Genomic DNA, 20425 nt, shown 5'->3' on the forward strand with positions numbered 1-20425 from the left:
GATGGTGTGTACGAGGGCTGACATTTCACAAGCTGTTGGAGTTGTGAGCAGGTATATGCATGATCCTGGAAAAGGACATTGGCAAGCTGTGAAATGGATTCTACGGTATCTTCGAAAAACCGTAGATGTTGGTTTAATTTTTGAACAGGATGAAGCACTTGGTCAGTTTGTAGTTGGATATGTTGATTCTGACTTTGCTGGTGATTTAGATAAACGTCGTTCAACTACGGGGTATCTGTTTACTCTTGCGAAAGCCCCAGTGAGTTGGAAGTCTACCTTACAGTCTACAGTAGCTGTGTCTACTACAGAGGCAGAATATATGGCAGTTACAGAAGCTGTTAAGGAGGCTATTTGGCTTAATGGATTATTGAAAGACTTGAGAGTTGTTCAAAGTCACATTAGTCTATATTGTGACAGTCAGAGTGCTATTCATTTAGCGAAAAATCAAGTCTATCATTCAAGAACCAAGCATATCGACGTAAGATATCACTTTGTGCGGGAAGTCTTTGAAAAAGGAAAAATTCTACTTGAGAAGATTCCGACAACAGATAATCCCGCAGATATGATGACCAAGGTGGTAACAACAATCAAGTTTAATCATTGTTTGAACTTGATTAACATCCTGAGAATTTGAGCACCTTTAGGTGTATGGCGCTCGAGAGCGCATTTGGAGGCACTACAAAAGATAGCTTTATCGAATTTGGGGAGTTGAAGGAAGTGTGTGAAGATGTGATTATCCTAATCAAATCTTCAAGGTGGAGATTGTTGATAAGTTAAATTAAAAAGGGGTTGAAAAGTCAAAAATGGTGGGAGGTGCAATTGGCACCGAAAGAAAAAAATAGTTGGCAAGTTGTTTAAAGTTGAAAGGGATAATTGCAATTTTGGTTCCTAATTTTTTAGGCCATTTGCAAGTTAGTCCCTGAACTTCAACTATAAATAGGCCTAACCATTTCTCATTTCAACCATCCCAACCAATCTTTCTCTCTTAGTTTTCTCTCTTCTCCCATTTGAGAATTCTTAAGGAATTCTATTTGTTTGTAATACTTGGGAGATAGTAAAGTTATCATCTGGTGTTAGTGCCCGAGGACGTAGGTATAATTTACCGAACCTCGTTAAAACTCTTGTGTTCTTTCTTGTCCTATTTTTCTTTCAATATTTGAGGGTATAATAGTAGTATTTAATTGTGCTATTAAATTACTATAGAAGGGATATTCTGTCTAAGGAAAGACTTGGTATTTAAGAGATCCATGTGATCCACCTCTCTTCCCTGGGAATTGAACTTTGTGTGATTTTTTAGTACAATAATTTACACGCTTCCGACCCTATTGGAACAACATGGGATACATGGCAGCTCTGTTGGGTCACCATCTCCATTGAAAGGTTTTGCAACTTCAGCTGCTCAACTTAGGCAAGCCTATGAGAATATTGATCCTGCTTGGAAAATAGGTTGTTGGCCGCAATGCATGCAGAATTATAAACAAGATCCTGCTAAACCATTAGTGGTCAAGGAACTTGAGCAACGCTCCTCTAACTTTAAATCAAAGTCAACTCGGCCAGCATTGCCACAGCGGTTACAGAATGCTAAGACCCTTGATAGTGACATCAAAACTGTAGATCAAGCACAGGTAGCAAGCTTATTATATTTTGTGTGTGTTTTATGTTGAATATTTGTAGAGGTAAATCTTTGCTTTTCCCCTTTATCGAAGCTTTGTTTTTATGGTGTTGTGTTATATATAGGCTAAGGATCAAGAATCAAGAGATGATCTGGATGCAGAAGACCCAAGAGTTGCAGAAGAAATGGAACTGTCATGGGTCACAATTTAAAATCGATGACTATTGCACAAAATACGTCCTAAAGAGGCTTCTCAGTTAGATGAGGTTCATTTGACCCACAAGAGCTGATTCAATTTAAAGAGCTATTAGTGAAACTTGAGTGGATTAATGATGCCGATATGAAAAGTTAGCTACTTTGGTAAATAGAGAAACTAATTTTAGAAGATTGAATAGAATAACATCTGGTAAAAGTATATATGATTGAATTATGTAAATTTTGTAAATCCCTTAATTGTAGGGATAGACAAATCTTTTCCGTCGATGTAACTTGATTTAGACCGTCCTCTTTGAGAGTGTTCAACTATAAATAGATAGCCTCTATCTCACTTGTAAATCATCCATTCATCCATTGTATCCTTGTATATTTTAAGGATAAATACATAAAAAAATAAAAAAGATCAAATTAACAAAAAATATAATAATTGAGGACTAATAAATTTTTCATCATTTCTAAAATTCTTCTTGAAAGGCATTCATTTATGCCCTCTCTTATTCTCAAGCATTGCTTCTCGACTTGAAAAAACGTGTTTGGTATAAAGTGTTTTCCCAAAAAAAAGTCAAATATGGCATGCTTTTGCCCCGACATCTCCTAATTCCATAAATAATTTTTTTTTAAAAAAACTGGCATTTATTGCTAAATTTGCCGATGTTTATATGACAAACTTTGACTAGTTGCGGACCTATTCTTGAAAAATATCTATGTCCAAGTTCGAATCTAATTGGGTTTGTCAGCTTGTTATTACTATTTAAAATAATAAAATATTACAAATTATTTTATATAAAATTTATATAATTTTATGATTAAATTTAAATAAAATTTATTTTTATTATTTAAATCTAATTTTAGTCAAACCGAGCTAGCTGAAATTTGAAAAAGGAAAATCATATCTAAGATCTGATCCATACAAGTCAGACTAAGCAAGTAGTTCAATCCTTGAAGCCTACATATAAACCAATAGTGTAAATATAAATTCAGTCTTTCACAATCCTTATAAGGGCGGTTTTGTAAATCTTGTGAGCTTGGATTGTGACTCAAAATGCATATTAAGTTTTGGATGCAAAATCAAACAGTTTAGGCTTAACAATTTTCTATTCTGCTGATGAAATCTATAAATAAATCTTTGTTTTTCTTATTTTATCTCATTTTTATTGTGGCGTTTAAAAATTTAAACATTTTAGTTTTCATTCTCGTTTAAAAAAAATATCATTTCGACTTTTTTTAGAAAATTTGATGGTCAAATTTGACTCTTTAAAAAAAGTTGAGAGCAAGATTTAACTCAAAAAAAAAAAAAAGAATAAGAGCCAAATGACAAAAATGTAAACATTATGCCTATATTATTCTTCTTTAATATTTGTTACGTATAAACATATGAATATAATTAATCTTTTAAATATATAATTAATCACGTTTAATCTTAACAATTTCGAACAAAAATAAAATGACAATTTTACTTGACGAATCTAAATATCATCCAAGGATTTGCACCTTAATTATTAGATGCTTCTTCATGGAGCACATTTGATTATATTTCTTTAATCTGCAATCATAAAATTAAATTATATAAAAATGAATAATATTTTGAATGTTATCCAGGATATGTATGTACTCAAAAATTTTAAGTTAATTGTATATATTGAAAGATTACATTTCATTAGTTGTGGAGTAAAGAAATTGAAAATGAAATAAAAAACTATAAATAATACTGTAGATTAAACAAGTCCTAAAATAAAGAATGAATAGGATAACGCGAATGAAGTAGTTTACCGCAATTGGTGCTCTTCCCCAGTCTTTTCTTTTTGCAACCGTTTTGGTTGCGGCCTTCATCCGAGTGTTGTTGGATATCTTCAAAATTTGGACCAACACTAACTACTATGCAGCTTTTGTACTTGTTCCATCTCTTCCAAATCTCTTTCAGACATTAGTCCAACACCACACTTGTTCACCTTAACACTGCCAGGAATATTTAATCGCAACAATGGATCGCAAAAATTGGATATTTTCTTGTATTTGGGATCCTGATCATAACTTGGGAAAGACAACTCAAGTTGATCGCATTCCTGATCTAAGCAATCTGTTGTCTTGGCTTCATCATGTTCACCACATTTGTCTTTCAAGGAAATTGGATACAGCACGTCACGCGAGAAATAACGAATGAAAATGTGGTCCTTCATTACGGGTTGTTCACAAAGATTGCAGTCTTTTAGATTCAGCCTTGTTAATGAACTCAAACCTAACAACAAAGGCAACATCAGAGCCATGGAATTTGTCCTTCCTCTTTGGATTACATTTAACAGAGAAGGCAGATTTTTTTGTAACATGGAAGAAGGACCCTTGCTCCCATTAAAAGACAGAACTTTCAGATTTTTAAATTGAAAACTAAAGGGTGGTTGTTTTCTCATGGATGTTTCACTTAAGTCAAGCTCCTCCAAGAATTCTACTTGCTGCAAATTCTCTGGCAATTTTTCGACTTTATAACAACCAGAAAGATTAAGAATTTTTAAACTTTTACACTTGCCAATTGTTGGGTTTTGAATACTTTATCCGGATGAAGTATGAAGTTCAGTGTAAACTTGACCAACAACGTAATTAATCCGGATAAAGAATGAAGGAAGATTGAGCTTCAAAAAGGCTCGATATTTGCAGGATAAACAAACAGAATTTTTACTTGGTAAAAGAAAGCAAAAATTGAGAGAGTATTTTTTCTGGAATGATTTCTATCGAAATTCATTACATTGAAAAATGGTATACTGCCAGTACATATACTAGTCATAAGCTGGTCAGCTTTAACAGGTTTCGCTTACTATTTTTAGGCTTCATTGCAACTTGCACAACTTGCAAATTACAACTTGTAAAATTAGATAAACTGATATATCAATCTTATCAGCACCTAATGCATTAAATACACTACCTATTTAGTTCTAATTTAACTAAGTTACAAAATATTACAAAAGTAATAAAATGAAACTGAAATTGAACAATAGCATCAACTTCAGTATTTGTATGTACTTCATCTGGAAATACTACAGCAGCTTGATCTGCTTCTTCATACTTCATCCACATAACTTATGTTGCACGGTCTGCTCCTTGGTTGCTTTATCTGCTGCATGCATGCCAACTTCAACACTCCTCCTTGGCTTGCATGCTGCAAACTCCCATTTTGGCTCTTAAATCTTCAAACCTTGGTACACTAAGGGGCTTTGTTAGGATATCAGCAAGTTGTTCTTCAGAACTGCAATGAATCAACTTCACTTCTTGAGTTTGCTCTATCTCTCTAACAAAATGAAATTTGATCTTGAAGTGTTTCGTTCTCTCATGGAACACTGGATTTTTTGCAATTGCAACAGCAGATTGGTTGTGACAATTGATCTCTGTTGCTTCCCTTTGGTGTTGATTTAAATCAGCCATTATTTTTCTTAGCCAAATGGCTTGGTTGACAGCTCCTATAGCTGCCACATACTCTGCTTCAGCAGTTGATTGAGCAACAACAGTTTGCTTTTTTAAACTCCAGCAAAAAATGGCTGAACCAAGGGTGAATGATACCCTGAGGTACTATTCATATCATCTATCAATCCAGCCCAATCACTATCAGCATAACCAATTAATTTCATGCTTTCAGCCTTGGTGAACATCATTCCATAGCTCAGTGTACCTTTAATGTACCTGAGAACTCTTTTGGCTGTTTGGAAGTGCTTTTCATTGCAGCAATGCATGAATCTTGAAAGCAAACTTACAGTAAACATAATGTCTGGTCTAGTGGCAGTTAAATAGAGTAAACATCCAACTAAACTTCTATAGGTTGATTCACTAACCTTCTCAAAATTGCCTTGGCTTGATAGTTTCTATCCAATGGCAATTGGTGTACTTGTTGCTTTGCAATTCTGCATGGAGAATTTGTTTAGAATTTTTAAGGAAAAAGCCTTCTGACTTAGGAAAATCCCCTACTGAGTTTGGGATACATCCATGTCAAGGAAGCAAGACATTTGTCCCAAATCAGACATCTCAAACACTTGTTGCATCTTGCACTTGAAGTCTGTCAGCATTGCTTTGTCTCCTCCTGTTACTAACAAATCATCAACATACAGAGACACTATCAGTTGAGTTTCACTACCTTGCTTTTTCACATACAAAGTAGGTTCACTGATGCTTCTTTTAAATCCATGGCTAGCTAGATAGCCATCAATCCTGCTATACTAGGCTCTTGGAGCCTGTTTCAAGCCATACAAGGCTTTCTTCAGTTTGTACACGTTGTCTTCTTGACCAACAATTTTGAAGCCTTCAGGCTGCTCAACATATATCTCTTCTTCAAGGAGACCATTGTGAAAGGCTGACTTTACATCGAGCTGATGTATTTTCCATTGCAATTGTGCTGTTAAGGCAACTAGCAGCCTTATGGTGTCAAGCCTAGCCACTGGTGCAAAGGTTTCAAAGTAGTCAATGCCATACTTTTGGCTGAACCCTTTTACAACCAGCCTTGCTTTCAATTTGTTCAAGCTTCCATCAGCATTGTGCTTGGCTCTAAACACCTACTTCACTCCAATGACCTTTCTGTTGAGTGGTCTTTCAACTAGCTGCCAGGTCTGATTCTTCTCAATCATACTGATTTCATCAGTCATTGCCTATTTCCAGCCTTGATGAGCTTCAGCTTCTTCAAAGCAACTTGGTTTAATAGCAGTCATATGAGCTCTTTCATAAATTTCAGCCAATGGTCTAGTGCCTCTGACTGGTTCATCATCAATGTCCATTTCAAGACCATTTTGATCAGCTTCAGTCTGGTCTGTTGCAAGATCTTCAGAGACTACCTCTGGTTCATTTTTATCCCAGTTCCAGCTTGCTTTTTCATCGAATACAACATCTCTGCTCACAGAGACCTTGTTTGTTGAAGAATCAAGTATCCTATAACCCTTCTTAATACTGCTGTAGCCCACCAGAATACCAGGATGAGCTTTCTTAGCAAGCTTGTCTCTTTTTGCTGCTGGAACATGAGCATAACAAACACATCTAAAGACTCTTAGGTGAGCCAGTGATGGTTTGAACCCGAACCAAGCCTCGAATGGAGTTTTATGAGCCAAAGCCTTGGTTGGAAGCCTATTTTGGAGGTAAACAGCAGTGTTAACTCCTTCTGCCCAAAATGTCTTAGGCATATTTTTTTCAAACATCAAGCACTTGGCCATATCCATCAAGCTTCTATTCTTTCTTTCACTTATACCATTTTGTTGAGGTGTATAAGTGTTGGTGAGCTGGTGTTTGATGCCTGCTTCATCACAAAACGTATTTAACCCGGATGAAGTATATTCAGTCCCATTATCAGACCTCAATGTCTTCAGCTTGCAACCTGTTTCAGTCTCTGCTGCAGTTTTAAACTTAAAAAATACTGAAGCCACTTCTGATTTCTGTTTCAAAAAATAAATCTAGCAATATCTCGAGTAATCATCAATGAATAAGATGAAATACCTGTTGCCATTCAGAGATTGAGTCTTCATTGGACCACACACATCAGTGTGTACAAGTTGCAGTCTTTTAGAGGCTCTCCAAGCTTTGTTTGTAGAAAATGGTAGTCTAGCTTGTTTTTCTAGCTGACATACTTCACAAACTTCTTCCTTTTCAACTGAGTTAGTGAAGTTTTCAACCAAATCTTCTTTGGATAGCTTAGTCATTGAGTTGTAGTTGACATGGCCAAGTCTTTTGTGCCACAGCTTGGATTCATCTTGAATGGCTATGTAGGCACTGTCTAAGCTCTTATTTTAGTCCACCACAAAGCTTTTGTCAGCCATGGTCACTGACATGAGCTTGGATCCATTTGGATCACTGATTAGGCACTCATTACCTTTGAACACCACAAAGTAGCCCTTTTCAAGAAACTGAGCTATACTGAGTAGGTTTCTATCTATTTCAGGCACTAAAAGTACATTTGACACAAGTTTGGTACCTGTAGGAGTGTCAATCAGCACATCTCCTTTGCCTTCTGCTTTGATGAAGTGTCCATTTCCAACCTTCACCCTTGTTTTAAAGCTTCTGTCAATTTTCTTGAAGATGACAGCATCAGGAGTCATGTGGTTAGTACATCCACTATCAATCAACCATCCTTTTGTGGCTTTTCTTTTGGTAGCTGAGCAAAAAACTACAAACACTTGCTCTTCTTGGTCACTGCCTTCTTCTGCTACTCGAGCTTCAGCTCTTGGCTGTTGAGGTTAGTTTGGCCTCTGTTTGCCTTTGTTTTTGCAAACTTTTTCTGCATGGCCCATCTTTTTGCAGATTTTGCACTGCACATCAGGTCTAAACCAGCATACTTCACCCGGATGACTTAGCCTTTTACAGTGTGGGCAAGGTGGATATTTTCTTGCACCATCTGTCTTTGGCTTGTCTGACCAGGTTTTCTTCCCCTTATATCTAGAAGAGTTTGAGGTTGGTTTAGTTTTGGCTTGGAAGGCACATTCTTGATGCTCCTCCAGTCTACTTGCTCTCCTTTACTCTTGAGCATAAAGAGCATTGATCAGTTCTGTCAAGGATATGCTGTCAAGTCCCTCGAGTCTTCAAGAGATGGGATCTTTGCCTCATATCTTTGAGGTAGGGTTGAGACCACATTCTCTACAATTCTTGCTTTACTAAATTGTTCTCCAAGTAGCCTTATGCTATTTACTACAGCCATGATTCTGTCTGAGTACTGCTTGACAGTTTCTTCCTCTTTCATCTTCAAGTTTTCAAAGTCTCTTCTTAAATTCAGTAGCTGCTGCTGCCTTGTTCTTTCAGTCCCTTGGAACTCTTCATTCAACTTATCCCAGGCCTACTTTGGTGACTCACAAGCCATGATTCTTGTGAAAATCACATCAGATACACTGTTCTGGATACATGACATAGCTTTATGCCTCTTTGTTTTTTCATCAGCATGCTGCCTGATCTGAGCCACTGTTGGATTGGCTCTGAGTGGTTTTGGTTCAACATCTGAGTTGACCACTTCCCACAAATCGAATGCCTGCAGGTAGGTCTTCATTTTCACTACCCAAATGTGGTAACCCTCTCCATTAAAAACTAGTGGTGTAGCTGGTGAGAAGCCTGATGAAGCCATAGTTGTAAGAATTGAAATATGACAGGTCCACTAAGAATAAGGCTCTAGATACCAATTGTTGGGTTTTGAATACTTAATCCGGATGAAGTATGAAGCTCAGTGTAAACTTGAGCAACAACGTAATTAATCCAGATAAAGAATGAAGGAAGATTGAGCTTCAAAAAGGCTCAATATTTGTAGGATAAACAAACAAAATTTTTACTTGGTAAAAGAAAGCAAAAATTGATAGAGTATTTTTTCTGGAATGATTTCTATTGAAATTCATTACATTGAAAAATGGCATACTGCCAGTACATATACCAGTCATAAGCTGGTCAGCTTTGACAGGTTTCACTTACTATTTTTAGGCTTCATTGCAACTTGCACAACTTGCAAATTACAACTTGTAAAATTAGATAAACTGATATATCAATCTTATCAGCACCGAATGCATTAAATACACTACCTATTTAGTTCTAATTTAGCTAAGTTACAAAATATTACAAAAGTAACAAAATGAAACTGAAATTGAACAGTAGCATCAACTTCAGTAACTGTATGTACTTCATCCGGAAATACTACAGCAGCTTGATCTGCTTCTTCATACTTCATCTGCATAACTTATGTTGCACGATCTGCTCCTTGGTTGCTTTATCTGCTGCATGCATGCCAACTTCAATACCGATGCTCTCTGGGAGACTCACAAGGTTTCTGCAGTCTTTCAAATTTAACAAAACAAGACTGCTCAGATTTCCAATTGAAATAGGTAGCCCTTTAATGCCCATCCCATCTAAATGAAGCTCTAGCAGACATTCCATTTTGCCATCAATCTCTGAAAAGCTTTCAAGATTTGAACAACCTGAAAAAATTAACTTTTCAAGAGATTCCATTCCAATTTTGGTTGGAAAACTCCTCAGACTTTTGCAGCCTCTTATATTCAAAAGTTTAAGCCTCTTAAGATCTCTAACAGATGGATGAACATATACTAATCTAGTACAACCTTCCAAAACCAAGGTTTCAAGATTTGGGGCAGTTGTGAAGTCTGATGTCTTGATCGGATTTTTGGACCCTTTGAGGTTGAGCACTTTCAACTTATACAAAGGCTGTTGAAAACAATAATAAATTAGAGATAAAAAGAGAATAACATTACGGAAGCTCATTTTTATTCTTATTCTTCAATGTTAATAAAAATTTAATCTTTCTTCTGAAAATAAGATAGAGAACAATGACCAAATGAGTTAATTCTTACTATGTTTTCCCTCCATAGTTGTTCAATGTTGCTATAAGATAGGAGAAGTATAACAACATTTTCCGGTTGAAAACTTGAAGGCAATGATCTTAAAAGGCATCCCATCTAATTTAAAAGCCGTAGCTCATTAGAAAGATATGTAAGATCACAACAATTTAATTGACAAAGGACTATGAGTAGTCTTAATCTTTTCATTTTCAGGAAGGTATCCGCGCTCAAAATGAGAATCTTGTTCATTTGCCTAGGTGGAACAAGAATATGATTAAACATATACAAAACATTTAGTATCTAAAAGTTATGTTGCTTCATTGCTTCTTTATTGAATTGCTCATGCCTAACACTTATATCTGGTGCATATTCAAACACAAATATGAAGCTATGATCTTTCAAGGAATCTAAAAAACAATGAAAATATATATATAAAAAATGAATATGACTCATACCAAACACATATGCATATATAGCACCTACATCCCGATTTGAACAATATAGCTTTAAAGAATTTGAGCTGATATTCACAAACTCACACTGCTACAAACCATGATATACACACAAGAAAAGAGTTTAGCTAAAGAGAATATGCAATAAAATAGATACAACGAATTTTCACAACAATAAACATACTCTTAACTACTGTATAGATGACTAAACTTACAGCTCAACAATGATGAATGCATACATGTAATATCATTTTCACTAACACATACCACACTTTTTTTTTGAAATATTAGACATTGAAGATTAATTGCCACTTCTTTTTTATTATTTTTACAAAATTAAAAAAATAACAACATCATCAACGTTATATATAGATACATTGTTTTCTTACCTTTTATTGTCAATAGCCATACCTTCAATCATTTCTGTAGCCTAAAAATAAAAAACAAAACAAAAGACAAAACTTCATGAATTTTAATAAAACATTTTTTAGTTTTGGTTGAAATTAATAAACAAAAGTAAACTAAATAAAAAAAATTAAACTAAAATAATTCAATGAAATAACATTCTTTTTTATACATATCGTGCAGTTTTTTTAATATTTATAATTAAAAAAAATTAAATGACACATTTTAGAAATATACAAGACAAATGCACTTATTTTACTTTATCAATATTTAAAATAAACACTTTATAAATATAATAAGTTATATATGTTTTTGGCAAAAACATCATAGTTTTTGCATTGAATTCCAAGTTTAATTAATACCGATTGTTTAAAGATATCAAGCTACGCCAGAATATATATAATTTATATGAAAAGACTTACAGACGTTTTTTATCAGCACATGATAAACATGTTGGGAAGAAACTGAACAACCGAAACAAAGCGAAAGCACAACCGATGTTCTTTCTCTCCTTATAACTCCTGTCAAAAATTATGGCAAGCACAATAGCACAAGATATGTTCTCTAGCAACCTTAATCAACCACAAATCAACTAATGCAACCACAACAAAAATAAATACAGACACCGATATTTTTACGTGGAAAACCCCTCTAAATTAAGGGTAAAAACCACGGGACTTTAGAGTCCGATAAAGAGTTCCACTATCATCAAATGTTCAACTACAAGATCACAATAACAAGCCTACAACAAGCATTCAACTCCGACAAGGCTAACAATATGTAATCTTTAGCAAAAGAGAGAAAAATGAGAGAACATCAACAAAAACGTAGCTGCTGAAAAATGGGTATTTCCGATGCTACAAGTCTCAGATGAAAAATCTGACCGTACAAAGTCAAGAACACCTTATCACCTAGCTGCTGTCCAAAAATCAGCTCAATCGAACCACGGATGGACCTTCGATCGAAGAGTTGATCACTGCTGCACCAAGCTTGAAAAACTGATTTTTCTATTCTCTTTCTCTCTATTTTTTTTTAGCTCTCTGCAGAAATTTCTGCCCACTCCCACGTTAATAAGCCAAAAAATTGGCTTTTGACAAAACCAAAGGAAAAGGAAGGCAAAACATTGTGGCAGAAAATATGGGTTTCCCACATAGTGGGACCCATACCTAACAAATCTCCCCCTCCAACTATGTGGGGAATGCCTCCATGCCGGGGGTCAAACAACATGCTTCAAACTTTCCTCTTGGTAAGGCCTTCGTCAACATATCAGCACCATTATCATTAGTGTGTATCTTTTCAAGCTCTAACAGCTTAGCTTCAAGAACATCTCGTATCCAATGGTACCTCACATCAATATGCTTAGATCTAGCATGAAAAGTTGAGTTCTTACCAAGATGAATAGCACTCTGGCTATCACAGTACAGGACATACTTCTCCTGAGTAAAACCAAGCTCATGCACAAACTTCTTCATCCAAAGCATCTCCTTACACGCTTCGGTTGCTGCAATGAACTCTGATTCGGTGGTGGACAATGCAACACACTTTTGCAGTCTCGATTGCCATGCCACAGCTCCCCCTGCATAAGTGATTAAGTAACCTGAAGTAGATCTCCTCGAGTCAATGTCTCCGGCCATATCTGAATCTGTATACCCAACAAGAACAGGTTTCTCATTGCCGAAACAAAGTTTCATGTTGGAAGTGCCACGAAGATATCTCATAATCTACTTCACTGCATTCCAATGCTCTCTGCCTGGATTAGAAAGAAACCGACTAACTGTACCAACGGCATAAGCCAAGTCTAGTCTCGTGCAAACCATTGCGTACATCAAACTACCCACGGCTGAAGAGTAAGGAATTTTCTGCATCTCTTCCTTCTCCTTTTCTGTGGAAGGACTATGCTTAACACTCAATCTAAAGTGCATAGCAAAGGAAGTATTCACCGCTTTAGCTTTGTCCATACTAAACCTTTGAAGTACTTTCTCAATGTACCTCTCTTGTGATAACCATAATTTCTTGGCCTTTCTATCACGTGTCATTCTTATGCCAAGAATTTGCTTTGCTGGCCCCAAATCCTTCATTGCAAAGGATTTACTCAACTCTTGTTTCAACTTCTCAATTCTAGAAGCATTCTGACCAACAATAAGCATATCATCAACATAGAGCAAAAGAATAATAAAATCATCACCAGAGAATCTCTTAACAAACACACAATGATCAGAAGTAGTCTTCTTGTAGCCTTGCTCCCCCATAACAGACTCAAACTTCTTGTACCATTGCCTTGGACCTTGCTTCAAACCATACAAGCTCTTCTTCAATCTGCACACATAGTCCTCTTTCCCTTGTGCAACAAAACCCTCTGGCTGCTCCATGTAAAGCTCTTCTTCCAAGTCACCATGAAGAAAAGCAGTTTTCACATCCATTTGTTCAACCTCTAGGTCATAACAAGCTGCCAAACTCAGTATAGTTCTGATAGAGGACATCTTCACAACCGGAGAAAATATTTCTTCAAAATCAACCCCCTTTTTCTGAGTATAACCCTTGACGACCAATCTAGCTTTGTATCGTGGAGATGAAGACTTCTCTTCTTGCTTCAACCTGTAAACCCACCGATTCTTCAAAGCTCTTTTGCCCTTAGGTAGTTTCACCAATTCAAAAGTATGGTTCTCATGCAAGGATTGAAGTTCGTCTTTCATCGCTTCAACCCACTGATCTTTGCATTCACTCTCCATAGCCTCTTCATAACATTCAGGTTCTCCCCCGTCAGTCAAAAGAACATATTCATCAGGAGAATACCTGACAGAAGATCTTCGATCTCTGGAAGACCTTCGAAGTGGAACTGCTGGTGAAGCTATAGATGCTTGTTGTTGATCATTCACAACATCATCCATGGGAGTATCAAAGTCACCTATAGTCTGATGGTCACCACTAACATCACCATGCACATCATCCTGGATAGGATCTGGTGAAGAGTCTAGGGGAACCGGATTCACATCGATCAAGTCACCACTACCTTGTGAATCCACTTTCCCCGTCTTATCAATGTCATCAATGGTCTGATCCTCAATGAAGACAACATCTCTGCTTCTCACGAGTTTCTTCTGAACTGGATTATAGAGTCTATAACCAAACTCACCATCTAGACCATAACCAATAAAAATGCATTGTCGAGCCTTGGCATCCAACTTGGATCTTTCATCCTTTGGAACATGAACAAATGCTTTACAACCGAACACACGTAGGTGATCATATGACACGTCTTTACCAAACTAAACTCTATCTGGCACATCACCTTTCAAAGGAACACTAGGAGACAGATTTATCACATGTGTCACTGTATTCAAAGCTTCAGCCCAAAACGATCTTGGTAACTTTGAATCTGACAACAAACATCTGACTCTCTCAATCAATGTTCGGTTCATTCTTTCAGCTAACCCATTTAACTGTGGAGTCTTTGGTGGTGTTCTCTGATGTCTGATTCCCTGTCGCAGACAATACTCATGAAACGACCCTATGTACTCGCCACCATTATCAGTACGAATGCACTTCAACTTCTTCCCAGTTTCCCTTTCAACTGATGCTTGAAACTGTTTAAACACCTCAAAGACTTGATTTTTAGACTTCAAAGTGTAAACCCATAGCTTTCTTGAACAATCATCAATGAAAGTCACAAAGTAAAGTGCACCACCATGTGATCTTACTTTTATCGGACCACAAACATCTGAATGGACCAACTCTAGCAACTCTGATTTCCTATGAGGAGGATGGCTTCTAAATGAAACTCTTCTCTGCTTTCCTGCTAGACAATGAGCACAATTCTTCAGTGTAGCATTCTTTAAACCTGAAAGTTGATTCTTCTTCGCTAAACAGCTAAGCCCTTTCTCACTCATGTGACTGAGTCGTTTATGCCACAACTCAGTTGAGTTGTCATTCAGTGTCACATTCACCGTCTCTCAAGAAGTCAAAGCTTGCATCAAGTACAAATTTGAGCTCTTCTTTCCTCGAGCCACAACCAATGAGCCTTTAGTCAGCTTCCACTGCCCTTCACTGAAGGTGTTACAGAATCCCTCATCATCAAGCTTTCCTGCAGAAATCAAATTCAAACGGACATCCGATGCATGTCTGACATCCTTGAGAGTTAACTTTGTTCCATTGTTACTTACCAAGCTAACATCTCCCATACCAATAACCGAAACCAAACCATCATTACCCATCTTCAATACCCCAAAATCACCAGGAGTATAAGATGTGAAGAATTCCTTCCTCGACGTGACATGAAGTGATGCACCAGTATCAATCACCCAACTAGTCTCGTCGCATGCTAGGTTGACCAAATTCTCATCACAAATAACTAACATATCTTCACGAGTAACAGTAGCAACACGCTCAGATTTTTCATCGTCGTTCCGATCGTGTTTATCACCACCACCTTTGTTCTCTTTCTTCCACTTGAAGCAATATTTCTTGATATGACCTTTCTTACCACAATGATGACACTCAAGATTCTTGTATCTCGATCTTGACTTGCTTCGGCTTTTATCTCTACCCTTTCCATCTTTGTCTCTGTTTCTCCCCCTGTTGTCGATAACCAACACCTCGGACTGTGATGTAGAACCCTGAGATCTTCTTCTAACCTCTTTATTCAACACACCACTCTTAGCCAAATCCAAAGTAATAATACCTTGTGAGGCAGAATTAATGAGTGAGACTCGAAAGGTCTCCCAAGAGTCTGGTAGAGTAGCAAGCAACCAAAGTCCTAAAATCTCGTCATCAAATTTGACACCCATACCAAGCAACTGATTCATCACACTCTGAAATTCACTAACATGGTCAGCTATAGACATTCATTCTTTATATTTCAGCGCCATCATTTTCTTCAGCAAAAACAACTTGTTATTGCCCGACCTCGAAGCATACAAGCTTTCAAGCTTCTCCCACAATGTTCGAGCATGTGTCTCTTGATCAATGTGGTTGTAAACATTTTCTTCAACAAATTGCCGAATAAAGCCACACACTTGTTGATGCTCAAATTCCCATTCTTCATCACTTTTCGAATCGGGTTTTTGAGTAGTAAAGACCGGAAGATGCAAAGCCTTCACAAATAATAAGTCCTTCATTTTATTCCGCCAAAGTTGATAATTTGTGCCATTCAACATAATCATCTTGCTCATATTAATTTCCATAATTATCTGACACAATAACCAAGCTCTGGTACCAGTTTTTTGGGAAGAAACCGAACAACCGAAACAAAGCGAAAGCACAACCGATGTTCTTTCTCTCCTTATAACTCCTGTCAAAAATTATGGCAAGCACAATAGCACAAGATATGTTCTCTAGCAACCTTAATCAACCACAAATCAACTAATGCAACCACAACAAAAATAAATAGAGACACCGATATTTTTACGTGGAAAACCCCTCTAAATTAAGGGTAAAAACCACGGGACTTTAGAGTCCGATAAAGAGTTCCACTATCATCAAATGTTCAACTACAAGATCACAATAACAAGCCTACAACAAGCATTCAACTCCGACAAGGCTAACAATATGTAATCTTTAGCAAAAGAGAGAAAAATGAGAGAACATCACCAAAAACGTAGCTGCTGAAAAATGGGTATTTCCGATGCTACAAGTCTCGGATGAAAAATCTGACCGTACAAAGTCAAGAACACCTTATCACCTAGCTGCTGTCCAAAAATCAGCTCAATCGAACCACGGATGGACATTCGATCGAAGAGTTGATCACTGCTGCACCAAGCTTGAAAAACTGATTTTTCTATTCTAGGTATTGTTGTAGGCTTGTTATTGTGATCTTGTAGTTGAACATTTGATGATAGTGGAACTCTTTATCGGACTCTAAAGTCCCGTGGTTTTTACCCTTAATTTAGAGGGGTTTTCCACGTAAAAATATCGGTGTCTCTATTTATTTTTGTTGTGGTTGCATTAGTTGATTTGTGGTTGATTAAGGTTGCTAGAGAACATATCTTGTGCTATTGTGCTTGCCATAATTTTTGACAGGAGTTATAAGGAGAGAAAGAACATCGGTTGTGCTTTCGCTTTGTTTCGGTTGTTCGGTTTCTTCCCAACAAAACATTTTTTTCTACCCACAATCTCCAACGTTTTCCAGGTTCATCAATAGATTTTTCCCTAACATTTTTTCTTTCCATTTGCTGTAGCAAGTCATGCATCCGCAATTTGTTGTATTCATTAACAGTTAGAGATTTTTTTATAAGAATATCAATTCCTATATCTAGAAAAACTGATCACAACCCTCCAATACTAGAAGCATGCTATATCTAGAAATATGTTTTGTTCAGTTTGGTCCAATCTATCAAAGCTTATTTGAAGTCTATCAAGAATTTCTTTACAAGAATCTCTTTCTAGTCTTTCTATTATACTTCTTCATTGAGCTGCATCTCTACCACATAAAAAGGAACCCAAAACTTCAAGAGCTAAGGGAAGACCTCCTGCATATTCTAAAACATGTTTAGAAAGCTCATTAAAATCATTTTCTAGCCTTGTCTCACTGTTAAAAGCTTTTAAACTGAAAAGTCGAAGTGAATCATTGTCATTCAATGTTGTAGTCTTATACATATCATCAACTCAGTAAGATCGGAGCAAATGTTTGTCTCTTGTTGTTACAATGATTCTGATCCCTAAACCGAACCAGTCACGCCTTCCAACTAAACATTTTAAGTGTTGTAGGTTATTGACATCATCGAGAACAACAAGAACCTTTTTGTTAGATAACCTGTGGCTAATTATGGCATTTACTTCATGAACATTGAAGAAATTAAAGCATTCCTCAGACAAGATTTGGGAAAGAAGTTGTTTCTGTAACGAAACAAGTCCACATGTATTTGAAACTTCTCTAACATCAGCAAGAAAGCTTTTACCTTCAAAATAAGGTGACATTTGAGTGTAAGCAACTCTTGCAAGAGTTGTTTTATCGATGCCACCCATTTCACAAATTCCGATAATGCGGACATCATCTTCACCAATTTCTATTTTCGCATACAACTCCTCTAAGTGTGAACTAATTCCAACCAACTCATCATGTAAAATTGGATATGTTTCACATAATTTTGCAGATATCTTTTTAATGATGTGTCCAATAAATTCGGTTTCATGCCTATAAACATAAACAAAAAAAGAATTTGGTCTCCAAACAAGAAATCAACAGCTAATGGACATGGATATAACATGTATTCTAGAATAGAGAAGAATATAATGTAAGCATTAAAAAGAGAAAAAAGAAAAGATATCAGGGAATTACCTGTTATTTAAATGCCATCATTTGTGACTTGAGTTAAAGCATTTCGCCACCTTTGGAGCTTATCTTCGTCATATCTCTTTTCATGTTCCGCAAAGGCTTCTTCAACTTTTCCTTTCTGTTTTCTTAAATCAGATGGATCCACGCCATAGAAAACTGGAAACACTTTACAACCCTTGTCGTTTTTCTGCTTAACAATCTCACTAAGTTCGTCCAAGCACCAACCCGAAGAAGCATAAGATTCTGAAATACGATTACGGAGCACCATGACTGCTGAAAGGATTTAAACAGTTCTGGTGCGATCTCTTCGCTAGCCTCCAGCTTTGGATCATCCCTGTAGGTGATTATTCCACTCCTTTTCAGAGCATGATAAAGATGATCGGTGAAGTTTTTGCGGGTATCCTCACCTCTAAAACTTAAGAAAACATCATATTTCTTTCTTGAAATGGAGGATGAAGTTGAAGGCAACGACAACATGATGAGAAGAAAAAGGTATCTGACACTTGTGTTCAAAATCGGAAAACAAATCGCCTAATAGCTAGCCAGAAACAAACTACAAACAGTACTCTATGTATAGGAGTGTTAAGAGTATAGAATACTCTAGTATCTTTGAGTTGTTAAGGAGTTGTTAGTATCTCTGAGTTGTTAAGGAGTTGTTAGTCTGTTACTAAGTCTGTTAGATTGTTAAGCTAGTCATAACAGTCACGTATGTACTCTATAAATACTACGTATTCGTCTGTAATGAATATGATTAGGTTACAAGTCTAAATTCAGAGATTCCTTATTATTTTGAGTAAGCATATTCTCTTTACCTGAGTTCGTTACAAGGAGCATCAAGAATGACAAGACTAGATCAAATTTCAAACAGAGGTTTGTAAGCAATTTCTGTGGAAATATGAGAAGTCAAGTTGGGTCGCAGATCATAAAAAGCAAGAATCAAGAAGGTTGACAAACTTTTATAAATAAAAAATGTTGGACGGTTGGTTTTATTATAGACGAGTATTATTATATAATATATATATTTCATTGATTACTTCCCAACCCTAAAGGGAAACATTTTAGGTTATTCAAAAATATTAAGAAAAGACTAAGACCAGTAGCCAGCCATTCCCAGATTATTAATTTGCATAGAAAATAGTAAATTATAAACACATACACTTCCAAGAAATAAAAAACAAAGGACAACGCCTTATCCTAATCTCACTAACAACCTTGAAGTTCCATAAAATGAAAAGGAAAAGACAAATTTATCCATGAAACAGAGGTTTGTAAGCAATTTCTGTGGAAATGTGAGATCGTGTAGTGGTAGAACACAAGTCGGGTCACAGATAAAAAATGGAAGAATCCAAGAAGGTTGACAAAGTTTAATTATAAACTTTAATAAATAAAAAATGTTGGACGGTTGGTTTTATTATGGACGAGTATTGTTATAAAATATTAAAAACCAATAAAATTTTTACTCAAAATTTTAAAATTTTCATTAAAATCCATAAAGATTTATTAATTTTCATTTCTGTCTTTTTATTAACCTCACAACCCGTATCATTCAGAACGACAGTTGCATACCCCATAGCCTCCCTCTTACTCAAAACAGGCAGAATCTACATTACATTTTACCGTGTCAACAACCTGAGGTTCTCAAGCAGCCCTTCCCCCACCACGCGCCACTCCTACCCGGTCACCACCTTCACCAGCCGCAGCGAACACATTCAGCGGCACTCCAAATGGATTGCGTATACAGACAATACAACAAAACATGATCCATACATTCGGACTCACCACAACGACTACATGAGGCAGAAGCGTAGCCAGGGGGGCTGGCATGGGCCCCGGCCCCCCCTAAAATGGAAAATTTTATTTTAGGCCCTTGATATTTTTAAAAAATTTTAAATTAGCAAAGGTAAAATTACACTTTGCCCCCCTAAAATTATAAAAATTCAATTTAATCCTTTACAAATTATAGAAATATAAACTATAAAAAATTAAAATTTCATCTGGCCCCCCTAAAAAAATTTTCTGGCTTCGCCCCTGACATGAGGGGGACAATGAAATACCCTTCTCATTCAAACGAACTCCTGTCGGTAAAAAGTGTCGAATACAATGCCAAACAAAGTCCTTTACCTTCAATGGGAGCTTAGATCGCCTTAACTTCGCCCAAACAGTATTCTCATCCAACAAAGTCTGA

General features: G+C 36.5%; 2 protein-coding genes across 2 annotated transcripts; both read right to left on the reverse strand.

The window, feature by feature from the left end:
- Window positions 1-8333: 8333 nt before the first annotated feature.
- On the reverse strand, window positions 8334-8897 carry LOC121210099 (uncharacterized). The gene is made up of 2 exons (XM_041082198.1): window positions 8658-8897; window positions 8334-8615 (listed from the first exon to the last, which is right to left on the reverse strand). The coding sequence occupies exons 1-2, from the start codon at window positions 8895-8897 to the stop codon at window positions 8334-8336; spliced, it is 522 nt and encodes a 173-aa protein (XP_040938132.1).
- Window positions 8898-9166: 269 nt separating this feature from the next.
- LOC121209435 (disease resistance-like protein CSA1) lies at window positions 9167-11076 on the reverse strand. The gene is made up of 2 exons (XM_041080080.1): window positions 10126-11076; window positions 9167-9979 (listed from the first exon to the last, which is right to left on the reverse strand). Exons 1-2 carry the CDS (start codon window positions 10228-10230, stop codon window positions 9485-9487), a joined length of 600 nt encoding a protein of 199 aa, XP_040936014.1. The 5' UTR covers window positions 10231-11076; the 3' UTR covers window positions 9167-9484.
- Window positions 11077-20425: the final 9349 nt, after the last annotated feature.

The sequence above is a fragment of the Gossypium hirsutum genome, chromosome A11 (assembly GCF_007990345.1).
Source record: "Gossypium hirsutum isolate 1008001.06 chromosome A11, Gossypium_hirsutum_v2.1, whole genome shotgun sequence".
Lineage (NCBI taxonomy): Eukaryota > Viridiplantae > Streptophyta > Magnoliopsida > Malvales > Malvaceae > Gossypium > Gossypium hirsutum.

Bases quoted from the DNA above. Each gene is read 5' to 3' on its own strand.
- LOC121210099 (XM_041082198.1), bottom strand. From the start codon at position 8,897: ATGGCTTCATCAGGCTTCTCACCAGCTACACCACTAGTTTTTAATGGA. The intron at 8,616-8,657 runs GTGATTTTCACA...TCACCAAAGTAG, and splicing joins TCCAGAACAGTGTATCTGAT to GCCTGGGATAAGTTGAATGA.
- LOC121209435 (XM_041080080.1), bottom strand. From the start codon at position 10,230: ATGGGATGCCTTTTAAGATCATTGCCTTCAAGTTTTCAACCGGAAAAT. The intron at 9,980-10,125 runs GTAAGAATTAAC...TGTTTTCAACAG, and splicing joins AACTATGGAGGGAAAACATA to CCTTTGTATAAGTTGAAAGT.